The sequence below is a fragment of the Taudactylus pleione genome, unplaced genomic scaffold (assembly GCF_031769625.1).
Source record: "Taudactylus pleione unplaced genomic scaffold, aTauple2 ptg000156l, whole genome shotgun sequence".
NCBI classification, from domain to species: domain Eukaryota; kingdom Metazoa; phylum Chordata; class Amphibia; order Anura; family Myobatrachidae; genus Taudactylus; species Taudactylus pleione.
The window spans coordinates 3807955-3822225 of record NW_028284558.1 but is presented as its reverse complement, the minus strand read 5'-3'; the positions used below and the strand labels follow the sequence as shown (position 1 = coordinate 3822225).

Below are 14271 nucleotides of genomic sequence, written 5' to 3'. Positions count from 1 at the left end.
CCGCAGCACAGGTCGCAGCAGTACAGAGCGGCCTCGTCCTGAAACTAGGGGCCGGCCCATGGTGTCTGTGCCTGGGGATGGTCTGTGAACCCGGACCCTGCGCCTAACTCCGGGGAGCGCGCCACCTGCGGCCAGGAGTCAGGACTGTGAACAGGAGAATTCCTTCTGTCAGCCAGCACGGGAAGCGAACGACTGAGCCAGGCAGACAACGAAGTGACAGACCCAGGAGGCACTGCTGTAACAGTGACAGCATAGGGGTAATATACTGTATGCAGCAATCAGGGAACCAGGACAGTGAGTGTGACTAGAAAGCATACTACCTCATCACCGGATGAGACATTTCTGAGCTCTCGGCACCCCCTCAAATCTGGCACCCGGTGCACATGCACCCTTAGCCCCCCCCCTAGTTGCGGCCCTGCTTGGGTGCAGGTACATAAAATAGCTTTTATGAACATGTCAGAATCTTTGTTCCAGCTTTTTTAGTGTGTAACCTTATTTCTAAATATTCCTTATTTAAGTTCCACAGCAGCAGAGGAAGCTGTTTGAATTGCATCACCATCACTTCTGGATAGGATGTAAAATGGATCTCAACCTCATATCCACTGAAGTTTGCTTTGCCCATTCTAACACAAAAATTCAGAGATTGGCACTGAAGCAATTTTTATGCAGATTGAGCGATTATTTGACACTGCGTATAAGCCGTACTGCGTATAAGCCGTACTGCGCACGCGCTGCAATTGTCTTGCGATGCCGCATGCACAGAGAATCCATTAGCAACGTGAGTGACAGGCTGTCAGCGTTTAGAGGAGGTAAAGGGGGGTGGTCAATAAAATGCAGGCGTGTCTGACCGTTTAAACGCCACTACCTTGGACGTGAATAAAGTAGCCCTTGCGATCTCCTACGCAGCATGTGAGCCCTCTGCATGCCAGGAAAGCTGCCAAGTCTGCGGTTGGTCAGACCTGCCGCAAGGGCAAGATGGCCGCTCGATGTGCGTCGATGTTACCGATATTTATGCAGGTAAGCGACATCTTACGCAGATGACAAGGCAGCTTTGTATGTCATTATGCTCGGGTAAGCTTTGGAAACATAAGCATATGGTCGCAGTTGCATTCCGTGCGAAATCGCTACTGCGAACGCATTAGCGTCCATCTCTGAATCAGGCCCACAGCACAGTGAAAAGATCAAATAATTTCACCAATTCAACCTACTGTAACACCCATTTATACACCGAAGCATTAACATCAAAGTCATTATTTATTATTTCTTCATTTTGTGGGTAAAAAATTGAATGCAGTTTCAAAATATAGTGACACGCACACACACGCACACACACACACACGCACACACACGCACACACACACACACTAAGATCCTTTATTTTTAATCTGACAAATGATAAAACTACTCTAATTCATTGTTAGTGAATCAGCTTCATACAGTCTCAGTAGGAGCATCGCTCACAGAGAGAGCAATAAACCACAGAGTAAATACAATTTCCTTCCGTAGGGTTTGATTTATGCTTAGTATGTCTCATATTTTTTTTCTTGAATAGAGCATAATGTGATTTACAGTATACTGTAATAAAATGGACATTTGTATATTATTTGTTCCAGGTTTGGAGACACTCATACAAAGCCTCTTACAAAATCCTTAATGTTGATACTCAGTAAGTTTCATTCTTGAGTATATTAACTAAAACAAACTGTAACACTAAAAGATATTTATCATTTGTAAATTATACTTAATGTGGGAGATGTATTAAACCTTCTGAAGAGATCAGGTGAGGAGATTGCCCAATTCCCATCACAACGAACCAGCTTCTAGCTAACATTTTATAAAATCAACTAAATACTTGATAGCTAGAAGCTGATTGGTTTCCATGAACAACCTTTCAACCTGAACTCCTGTAGAAGATTTGATACATCTCTCCCAATGTAATATAATTACATGTTGAGATGAGGAATTTTATTCCCCTGCAAATCTTTTGGCATGATTGCTGTGGATAAATTATATCCTAGTTTAAATTTTAACTGCAATCTCACTGTGTAAATCTTTCTGCATTAACATAAACTGCAGCATTTACAAATGAGACTTACAGTATGTCACTTCCCAAGGGTAGGGTACACAAATTACATATCCCCAATATTAAAGACTTAAAATAGTGGAAGCGCTGTGTATGAAAGACACGTGATCACATTAGACATTAGCAAGCCACATTACATTGAGGTCATGTCATGGCTGCTCCATGGTATGATCAAAGTCCTAATAATCAGGACACTCCCTTCAAATTAGAATGTTCCTATTAAAATTGGAACATATAGGAGTTATAATATTATTGTTATACCTGGCATATGCTGGGTCACTTCAGTCTGCCCTGTCCCCCGCTCCCACTCTGCTGCTCTATTCCACCCCACCACTCCTGCACCATCCAAATCACATACTTACCCCATCCCCAGTGGTCCGCCAAGTGATCCTCCTATTTGGCTAGGCCTCCCTAGCAGTGGGAGCCATTAAATTCTAATGTGTATGTGTCTGAGCATGTGGTAGGGAATATAGTTGTAATATTCTCTGTAAAGCGCTGTGGAATATGTACGCACTATATAAATAACTGGTAATAAATGAATAAATAATTAGATGGCCTGCGGTGCATGCACCAGCTCTTACTGTGTATTCAGGGACAGACCGTAGAGAACTTTTATATAGATAATATTTGGTATTGCCTAACACAAAAATGTTCTGCTATACTGTATATTGCAGCTAGGCAACGTAGGACTCCCCAGGAACTGAGGCTTGTATTGTAGTTCAGCAGCAGCCCACAAGAGCCCCGATGTCCGGCGGAAGGAGCCGGACAAGGGCGGAGGGATCCAAAAGGATCCCTTCTTGCAACCCGGACCTTCTTCCCATAGGGAAGAGCGGGTAGCGATCCACAAGCGGGGGTATTCGCCATCTGAAGATGGCGAATTCCCCCGCAGTCAAGCTCCGAAAATATTATATTTTCGGAGCTTAATGAATTCTGTCCCCATACTAGTGTATGGGGACAGCGGGCCATTCCGCAAACAGAAGGTAAGTAGGAGATATCTGTGAGATCTCCTGCTCTACCTTCTTAATGAATGGCCCGAATAATTAATTTTCACAATTGCAGGTGAAAATGTGCTTTTTCATCTGCTTTTGTGACAATTAAGTGATGATGAATAGGCCCCCTAAATGTCTTATTTTAAATAATAAAGTTATAATTTTTTTGTCAAAGATTATAAGCATAGTCTCTGAGACTTCCACATTTTGACAATAATTTCAAAACAAATTTACACATACGTAATAGACGATAAGCTGCTGGGGTCATAAAGACACAAACAAGATGCCATAAAGTGTTAATTGTGCTGATTATATGTATAACATCTCGGTATGTTTTTAAAAATAAGTTGATCCATTACCTCTGTTGATCTGGTTTATGATACTGGCATTTTCTGTGGAAGGTTGTTTCGGTGACCCACCACTCTCACGCTTACTGAATGTTTTGTTTCCTAGAACATTGGTAACTGCAAATCTACCAGATAGTATTCAGTACATTTCATGGTCTCCTGTTAGCCATAAACTGGTAAGTTCAGTCTACACATAAACTCTAATTCTATACAGAAAACCAGCTAAGCAAGATGAATTGTCATTTACAGTTTAACATGGTTCAAAGTCTAAAACACATATAGTATATTTTATACCTCATACTTGCCTTGTATGTGTAAGATCGGGGGGGCGGGGGGGGGGGTACCACAAATTGCATCTCCAAACTTTGCTAATCAGTGCAGTGGGAAATCCAGGTACCTGATGATGCATTTTGCATGGAACCTTATCATTGTGGCCCTGCCCCCCTTTCTCATAGGGCACTAGGACCCAGCGGCTCTCCATATAGGTGCAATCTCCAATATGTGCCTTTTGCACATGCTTAGCACCCCACCATGCCAGTCTCTCTCCATGCCCATCACCGAATTGGGGTGCTGCACACCAGAGAGGAAGGACCAGAGGAATGGGGCCAGACTACCCTGTCTTAAGGGCCTAATTGAGCCCTGGGCACTGCCACAGTGGTGGGGTTGTATAACACATTTCGCTGTGACAAGCACACAAGCATGCACTATGGAATGTACTCCTGTACCCTGAATGCCAAGCAGTTGAACACCCTGAGCTCTGGGGCAAAGCTTGAACTCACTTTCGATACCCACACCCATTTTGTTGCATGTCATCCCACCTCCTTACCTTGTCTCCTATATTCTCCCCTTGTCTGTTATGTCATATTCAAAGTTCATCAGGTTTCTTGTCTGCCCCGTGTCTCCTACAACCCTTCTCTATAAGAGTTCTCACCTTCAGTGTACACATATTAGGTTCCAGTAACCAATAGGTAATATACAGAAATATAATTCCATAAAAAAAATGGGTACTGTACTAACAAGGGAAATGAGAAGTATTCGCACTAAAAGAAATAAAACAAAATGTGGTGCACACATCTGAATGGACTACTGTGATATTAAAAGTCAATTGAAGTACAGGTTGAGTCTCCCATATCCAAAATGCTTGGGACCAGTTGTATTTTGGATAACGGAATATTCTGTATTTTGGAATATTTGCATATCATAATGAAATATCCCAATATACACACATAATGCATTTATTTGTTATATACACCTTATACACACAGTCTGCAGGTCATTTTATACAATATTTTCAATAATTTTGTAGCTCAAGCAAAGTTTGTGTACAGAAATGAAATTCATTTATGTTTCATATATACCTTATACACACTAACTGAAGGTAATTTTAAACTATATTTTTAACAATTTCTGCCTTAGACAAAGTTTGTGTACATTAAACCACCAAAAATCAAAGGTTTCATTATCTCCGTCATGCCAAAATTATTCCGTATTTCAGAATATTACGTATTTCTGAATATTTGGATATGGGAGACTCAACCTGTATTAACCACTTAACTTGCTAAATAATCTTTCCAAAAACTGCTCAGAAATTGTCGCTTTTGTTTATGATTGAATTAGTTCAAGAACATCTATTTATATCTTATCCAACATGATTTAAAGAAAAAAAATATGTTTTTATCGAAACACATAATACTAATATCATTTATTAATATGGAACCATCGATGATTGGAACATCACAACTTTGAATTTCCCCTGAAGCTGCTCCTGAGTGCAGCAGCTGGTTATACTCTAGGGGGGCTGAGGGCTGCATCATTTACATTTCCTTGCTCCCCTGCCAGGTGGGGGTTGCTGCTGGGCTGCCCGGTCAGCAGCGATTGGCTGCACGCAGACTGTGGGAGGATGCAGAGGGTCCAGCTGCGATTGGCGGATTTTGGAAGATTATCCTCTGGCAGCTGTCCAGTGGACATTTTTGACTAGTCACATTTATTTGCGACCTTGTCAGGGAATGCACAGCCTAGTGTGGTCACAAACGACGCGACCACTCCATACAAATGATTAACATTATTTATATTCAGAAATAAGCAGTGGGGCTCCAGAAAAAATCAAATAGGGGAGCCATACCAACTGCCAGTGAGTCCCGTCCGGCGATGTTTGGCAGTGTTTGGAGTGGCAGTTGGTGTGGGTTCCCTATTTGAAATTTGAATTGCGCTGCAGCCCCAACTCTGGAACCGCCACTGGAAATAAGACATCATAATATTCGTAAAACACTGCACCAAACACTTAATATCAAGCTCCTCCAAATAATCTCAAAATAACTGGGAGATAAACTTCTTACATGTTTCTCCAGCAAGCCTGGCTTCATCAGAAGAATTGGAATGCCTCTCTGGTCAAACCAGGCTTGCTGAAGAGGTCTGTTGCATCCAATCATTATTATTATAGGTAATACCATTTTAGTGATATTAGGTCCTACTACAGTGTGGAAATTATCGCAGACTGGATATAGTCTGAGTAACTATGGGACTGTGCAGGAAATGTATCAAGCCTTTGAAGAGAGATTAAGTGGAAAGAGATGAAGTACCAGCCAATCGGTTCCTAACTGTCACTTTACAGTGTTTGAAAACTGACAGTTAATGTTAAGAGCTGATTGGTTGGTACTTATCTCTCTCCAATCTTCCCCTGTATCTCCATTTATACTTATCCTGATTTATATGCTCTGATTATCTAAGGATATTCGGAGAAGCTAGATATTGAGCATTGTTTGGTGCACTGCGCTTTATGAATTATGTAATATAAATGTTATTATGACATCATTTTTTACGAATAGAAATATTATTTAATATTTAAAGTGTTTTACTATTATCACAGTAGTCCATTTAACATTTTGCACACCACATCTTCTGATCTTGCAATGTGCTTATAGATGTTTTACAATTCTAGGTCTTTGTTTGGGAAAACAACATTTATTTGAAAAGTTCGCCGGAGGCGCAAAGTGTCAGAATTACTGGGAATGGAGAGGAGAATAAAATCTATAACGGAATACCAGACTGGGTGTATGAAGGTAAACTCATAATAAAGATGTACAGTACTCTATACTTTCAGCATTGTTTGTGCAAACAAACTATAACGTAAGGGTCAATATAAAAAGATGATCCTAAACTAAGACATCTGGAGGTGGAAGCATCATGTAACATATAATTATGATAATAACAATGAACGCTCAGTGATCATTATAACTGGTATGAAACATAGACATATCAGCTGCTTGGAAAATAATCATAATATCAACCTTGACCAACGCAAGCCATTTTAATGAAAATAGCTATTCAGCTACAAATTGACAAGGAACAATTACTTTTACATTCCTAGGCCTGAATGGAGTGGCCTGTAATAACTGTGATTTTCTGGCGAGTTGCAAACCATTGTATATAATGGGGATTGAATCCATTAAAAACTAGGGGTGAGCGGGTTCGGATTTCTGAAATCCGAACCCCCCCGAGCCCCCCCGATCCGAGTCCGATCCGAATCAGGCTCGACTTTTCCCGCCTGACTCGGATCTGAAATCGAGGCAAAACGTCATCATCCCGCCTTCCGAGTCTCGCGGGTTTTGGATCCTATATAAGGTACCCACGTCGGCGCCATTTTCTCACTCGGCTGTGGACAGTGAAGAGGGAGGGTGGGAGTTAGGGCTGTGTAGTGTAGTGTAGTGTAGTGCTGCTGTTGTCCACTACTTCAAAGTCCATAGGGGCTGGCTGTGTTGTGCTGTGCTGCTGTTGTTAATAGGGGCTGTGTCCACTACTTCAAAATCCATAGGGGCTGGCTGGACTGTGTTGTGCAGTCAGTTCTCCATAGGGGCTGTGTCCACTCCAAAGTCCTGTGCAGTGTCCCAGTCCTAAAGGAGTGCTGCAGTGTTGTCCAGGGGGTGCTCTGTCCATCAGGGGTGCTCCCCCCAAGTGCTAAAAAAATAATATATTTTCTGTGTTTGTGAATTGTGTGCGCAGTAGCCGCACGTGCATCAACAAAGTAGTGCCAAGCGTGCGCCTGTGTCATAAGTAAAGGGCCGGCTGGCTTGACCGTTAAGGGTGCTGTAACCCCCGAAAGTACACTCCAGTCCAAACCAAAAAAAAAATTATTTTCTGTGTTTGTGAATTGTGTGCGCAGTAGCCGCACGTGCATCAACAAAGTAGTGCCAAGCGTGCGCCTGTGTCATAAGTAAAGGGCCAGCTGGCTTGACCGTTAAGGGTGCTGTAACCCCCGAAAGTACACTCCAGTCCAAACCAAAAAAAAAATTATTTTCTGTGTTTGTGAATTGTGTGCGCAGTAGCCGCACGTGCATCAACAAAGTAGTGCCAAGCGTGCGCCTGTGTCATAAGTAAAAGGCCAGCTGGCTTGACCGTTAAGGGTGCTGTAACCCCCGAAAGTACACTCCAGTCCAAACCAAAAAAAAAATTATTTTCTGTGTTTGTGAATTGTGTGCGCAGTAGCCGCACGTGCATCAACAAAGTAGTGCCAAGCGTGCGCCTGTGTCATAAGTAAAGGGCCGGCTGGCTTGACCGTTAAGGGTGCTGTAACCCCCGAAAGTACACTCCAGTCCAAACCAAAAAAAAAATTATTTTCTGTGTTTGTGAATTGTGTGCGCAGTAGCCGCACGTGCATCAACAAAGTAGTGCCAAGCGTGCGCCTGTGTCATAAGTAAAGGGCCGGCTGGCTTGACCGTTAAGGGTGCTGTAACCCCCGAAAGTACACTCCAGTCCAAACCAAAAAAAAAATTATTTTCTGTGTTTGTGAATTGTGTGCGCAGTAGCCGCACGTGCATCAACAAAGTAGTGCCAAGCGTGCGCCTGTGTCATAAGTAAAGGGCCGGCTGGCTTGACCGTTAAAGGGTGCTGTAACCCCCGAAAGTACACTCCAGTCCAAACCAAAAAAAAAATTATTTTCTGTGTTTGTGAATTGTGTGCGCAGTAGCTGCACGTGCATCAACAAAGTAGTGCCAAGCGTGCGCCTGTGTCATAAGTAAAGGGCCGGCTGGCTTGACCGTTAAGGGTGCTGTAACCCCCGAAAGTACACTCCAGTCCAAACCAAAAAAAAAATTATTTTCTGGGTTTAGCCGCACGTATATATCAAATCGATATAACATAAATGGAGGACCAAACTTTCTCTGATAAAAATAAAATAGAGAAAGATCAAGAACCACTTCCTCCTAGTGCTGAAGCTGCTGCCACTAGTCATGACATAGACGATAACATGCCATCAACGTCGTCTGCCAAGGCCGATGCCCAATGTCATAGTAGAGGGCACATACAATCCCAAATGGCAAAGTTCAGGAAAATGACCTTGAAAAAGACATTTAAATCAGCTGAAGAGAAATGTAAACTTGCCAATATGCCATTTACGACACGGAGTGGCAAGGAACGGCTAAGGTCGATCCCTAGTATGTTCATGACTAGTGGTTCAGCTTCACATGACGATGGAAGCCCTCCTCCCACTAAAAAAATCAAAAGAGTTAAGCTGGCAAAAGCACAGCGAAGAACTGTGCTTTCTAAGAAGATATCACAAATCCCCAAGGAGAGTCCAAGTGTGGTGGTGGTTGCGATGCCTGACCTTCCCAGCACTGGACGGGAAGAGGTGGCTCTTTCCACCATTTGCACGCCCCCTGCAAGTGCTGAAAGGAGCACCCACAGTCCACTTGCTGATATGCAAATTGAAGATGTCACTGTTGAAGTACAACAGGATGAGGATACTGGTGTAGCTGGCGCTGAGGAGGAAGTTGGCGAGGAGGATTCTGATGGTGATGTGGTTTGTTTAAATCAGGCTCCGGGGGAGACAGTTGTTGTCCGTGGGATGAAAAAGCCCATCACGGTCATGCCTGGGCAGAAGACCAAACATTCCACCTCTTTGGTCTGGCAATATTTCTATCCAAATCCGGACAACAACTGTCTTGCCATATGTACCATATGTAAAGGTGAAATAAGTAGGGGTAGGGACGTCAACCACCTAGGAACATCCTCCCTTATACGGCACCTGCAGCGCGTTCATAAAAAGTTACTGTCAAGTTCAGAAACTTTGGCTAAGACCGTATTCAGTCCAGGGACACCTAAATCCCGTTGTCCTGTTGTATCCAAGCGCCTGCAAACCACACCGTCAACTCCCTCCTCGTCAATTTCCTCCTTAGTCAGGATCGGAAGTAGTCCTGCAGGCCATGTCACTGGCATGACTGACTCTCCTATCCGGGATTCCTCTGGAGGATCCTGCATTGCTACGCCTACTGCTGCCGCTGCTGCTGTTGCTGCTGCTGCTGGGAGTCGTTCATCATCCCAGAGAGGAAGTAGGAACACCACTACTTTTACTAAACAATTGACCCTCCAACAGTCCTTAGCGAGGAGGATGAAGTACGACAGCAGTCATCCTGAAGCAAAACGTATAACTGAGGCCTTGACTGCTATGTTGGTGTTAGACGTGCGTCCGATCCGCCATTAGTGCAGTGGGATTTAGACAATTGATGGAGGTAGTGTGTCCCCGGTTCCAAATCCCGTCTAGATTCCACTTCACTAGGCAGGCGATACCGAGACTGTACAGAAACGTCAGAAAAAGTGTCCTCAGTGTCCTGAAAAATGCCGTTGTACACAATGTCCACTTAACCACGGACATGTGGACAAGTGGAACAGGGCAGACTAAGGACTATATGACTGTGACAGCCCACTGGGTAGATGTATCACCTTACGCAGCAACAGCAGCAGCGTCACCAGTAGCAGCATCTCAGAAACGCCAGCTCGTTACAAGGCAGGCTACGCTGTGTATCACCGGTTTCAGTAAGAGGCACACCGCCGACAACCTCTTAGAGAAACTGAGGGAAATCATCGCCCAGTGGCTTACCCCACTTAGACTCTCCTGGGGATTTGTGATATCTGACAACGCCACCAATATTGTGCGGGCATTACATCTGGGCAAATTCCAGCACGTCCCATGTTTTGCTCACACAATAAACTTGGTGGTGCAGAATTTTCTGAAAAGCGACAGGGGCGTGCAGGAGACGCTTTGGGTGGCCCGAAAAATTTCTGGCCACTTTCACCATTCAGCGACTGCGTGCCGAAGACTGGAGCGCCAGCAAACACTCTTGAACCTGCCCCGCCATCACCTGAAGCAAGAGGTTGTGACGCGGTGGAACTCAACCCTCTATATGCTTCAGAGGATGGAGGAGCAGCAAAAGGCCATACAAGCCTATACATCCACCTATGACATAGGCAAAGGAGGGGGTATGCACCTGACTCAAGCGCAGTGGAGAATGATTTCCGTGTTGTGCAAGGTTCTCCAGCCCTTCGAACTTGCCACACGTGAAGTCAGTTCAGACACAGCCAGCTTGAGTCAGGTCATTCCCCTCATCAGGCTTTTGCAGAAGCAGCTGGAGAAAGTGAAGGAGGAGCTAAGACGGAGCGATTCCGCTCGGCATGTGGGACTTGTGGATGAAGCCCTTCATTCGCTTTGCCAGGATTCCAGGGTGGTCAATCTGTTGAAATCAGACCACTACATTTTGGCCACCGTGCTCGATCCTAGGTTTAAAGCCTATGTGGTGTCTCTCTTTCCGGCCGACACAAGCCTGCAGAGGTGCAAAGACCTGCTGGTGAACACACTGTCAGCTGAAGCGGAACGTGACACGTCAACGGCTCCTTCTTCATTTTCTCCCGCAACTGGGGCTGCCAGGAAAAAACTTAGGTATCCTAAGCAACCCGCTGGCGGTGATGCAGGGCAGGCAGGACCAAGTTTGGACATCTGGTCCGGACTGAAGGACCTGGCAACAATTTCTGACATGTCTACTGTCACTGCATATGATACTGTCACCATTGACAGAATGGTGGAGGATTACATCGGTGACAGCATCCAAGTAGGCATGTCAGACAGTCCATACCTGTACTGGCAGGAAAAAGAGGCAATTTGGAGGCCCCTGTACAAGCTGGCTCTATTTTACCTGAGTTGCCCCCCCTCCAGTGTGTACTCCGAAAGAGTGTTTAGTGCAGCCGGGAACCTTGTCAGCGAAAGGCGTAGGAGGTTGCTTCCACAGAATGTGGAGAAGATGATGTTCATCAAAATGAATTATCAGCTCTTCCAGGGAGACCAGCCTCCAGAAGGTACAGAGGGACCTGTGGTGGTGGATTCAAGTGGGGACGAGTTAATACTTTGTGAGGATGAGGATGTACACACTGAAGAGGGTGAGGAATCGGTGGATGAGGAGGATGAGGATGACATCTTGCCTCCGTAGAGCCAGTTTGTGCAGGGACACATTAATTGCCAGCTTGTTTTGTGGGGGCCCAAACGAACCAATCATTTCAGCCACAGTTGTGTGGCAGACCCTGGCGCTGAAATGATTGATTTGTTAAAGTGTGCATGTCCTGTTTATACAACATAAGGGTGGGTGGGAGGGCCCAAGGACAATTCCATCTTGCACTTCTTTTTTTTCTTTGCATTATGTACAGTTTGGGGCCTAGTTTTTCTAACTGCCATCCTGTCTGCCACTGCAGTGTCACTCCTAGATGGGTCACGTGTTTGTGCCGCCCACTCGTGTCGCTTAGCATAGTCATCCAGCTACCTCGGTGCAACCTTTTGGACATGAAAACACTATTGTGAGGTGTGAGGTGTTCAGAATAGACTGGAAATGAGTGGAAATTAAGGTTATTGAGGTTAATAATAGCATAGGAGCAGAGAAACCAACAAATTCTGTGATTTTAGCTGTTTTTATGCTTTTTAAAAAAAAAATACAGATCCAAAACACAAAACCCAGAACCCAAAACACGGAAGGGTGGTTTTGGCAAAACCAATCCAGATCCAAAACACGAAGAAAGATCCAGATCCAAAACCAAAACACAAAACACGAAAAGTGGCCGGTGCACACCCCTATTAAAAACTAGAAAATGACAGTTTGTTGTCACGATTTTTTCACTGTTCTGAATACAGATCACTGGATGTAATTAGTGCTGAGTTTACAAGTCACAATTAACATGCCAGATAAAATTGCCCAACAATAGAGGTGACTCTCCCTGAGCAATTGAGCCAAATAAAGATAAGTGTGCCCCGCCCCCCTTTGTCCAGTTGGCCAGTGCTACTCAGCATTGGCCTTCTGAGCTCCTGATTGGGTGTGTCTTATCTCACCTTATCTTACCCTTTAAAAAAAAAAGAAAAAAGGAACTTAGGAAACTTGCTAGGGATCTTCTGTTGATATTTTATTATAAGAGCTGTGCAAAAAGGTCACAGTCACTGGAATTGCATTGAGCCGCCCACCAGTGGCTTCACAAATCCAAGCAACTGCTTAAGAATATTATGTGTATTAGCACTATTCAAGTTTAGCTTAGGGTCCAGGGTTGGGTATAGTTCCTGAGCTTCTTTGCGAGTTAAGAACATCAAAGCCTATTCCTGGATACACAGTATCACCAATCTGGCTCTCCTACCATGAGGAGTTTTTTTTAACCTTACTTAATATTACTTTAACCTTACTTAATATTTAAGTACTGTATGTAGCAACTAGAATCAACATAGGGTTTATTCTCAGACTACTTGTGTTTAGCCTATTGCCCACGTTGTGCATAGTTATCAACAATCCCTAATTTTTTGTGTTCTTTAGTAAATGTAATTTGTACTATTTGTTTTCATACTCTAAACTACATTATAAGCAAAAATGTGACAAAATTTATTTAAGTTAAACAGATTCCGCTAAAATGCCATGAACGGGATTGTATTGCAATGAAATTCACCTCAACCATAGTTTTTCAACCTCTGTGTATCACGTACTGTACTCTGTAGACTATAGTAGTTTTAAAAATATCCCCTGCTATATATAATCTTACTGTTCTGCATTCTAAGTTATCTATTAAGGGGCTGAATTTGTTGGGATCATAGCAAAGCAGTAACTTTCCATCTGGACAGTCCGTGTTGTAATAAAAAATGGGCGCAAATACATTTATTTATTTACTTAATTATTTTTGGCATGCAGGGTCAATACTGGTTGCTTTTGCATGTAGCCCACAAATACAGGACAGCAGTATTTTTACAATGTAGTTTAGAGTGCAGCTAGATCACAGCCCTCTCAACTCGAAATGTCTCCTCAGTCTGCACATTTTAAATCTGCATCACCTGCAGCACAAGATGGTTTTTCCAAGGTGCAACTTTGCTACTTTGTTTTGCTTTGCTCCAGGGCCGGCTTAAGGGGGAGGGGGGCGACAGGGGTGGTCGTCCCTGGGCCCCGACACACTGAGGGGCCCCCACTAGCCGTGGTGCATCGGGTTCTGCTATCTGCACCCACCGCTAGTGTAGCGTAGACTGCAGTGAGCACGGCGGCTGTGTGTTTGTTATAGCAGCCGATAAGAGTCAGACAGAATCTCATTGGCTGCTGCGTCAACGGACGGAGCTGGCTGGAGCTCACTCATGAGCTCCGCCTTCCAGCTCCCCCCCGCAGTGGGTGATGGGAGAGACGTGCAAGAGAAGAGCCGGGACTCGGAGTGGACAGCGGTGGTTGCGTCAGGAGCGGGGATTCAGGTAAGTTTTTTTTTTTGTGTGTGTATCTAAGAGGCACTGGCACTGCATAGGGGGGCCGCTACAAGGGTCACTGTATATGGGAGCCACTTCATAGGGGTACTGTATTGGGTGGACGCTTCATGGGGGCACTGTATGGGGGGGTAATACTAGGGGCAATGCATAGGGGGGACAACTACTGAGGGCACTGTATAGGGGGAGACTACTACTGGGGGAACTATATAAGGGGCACTGCATAGGGGGGGACCACTACTGGGGGCACTATATAAGGGGCACTGTATAGGGGGGACCACTACTGGGGGCACTGTATAGGGGGACCACTACATTACCTGCAGG

The 14271-nt window shown here is 44.5% G+C and overlaps 1 protein-coding gene across 4 annotated transcripts in view; it reads left to right on the top strand.

The window, feature by feature from the left end:
* The window catches only part of LOC148521611 (dipeptidyl peptidase 4-like), a 168947-nt gene that overhangs the window by 99366 nt on the left and 55310 nt on the right, over positions 1–14271 (top strand). For all 4 annotated transcript variants that reach the window (XM_088474885.1, XM_088474886.1, XM_088474883.1 and 1 more), the window contains 3 exons: positions 1614–1666; positions 3526–3595; positions 6358–6478. In XM_088474885.1, the coding sequence (XP_088331011.1) occupies positions 1614–1666; positions 3526–3595; positions 6358–6478 (244 nt within the window). The remainder of the gene's footprint in view (positions 1–1613; positions 1667–3525; positions 3596–6357; positions 6479–14271) is intronic.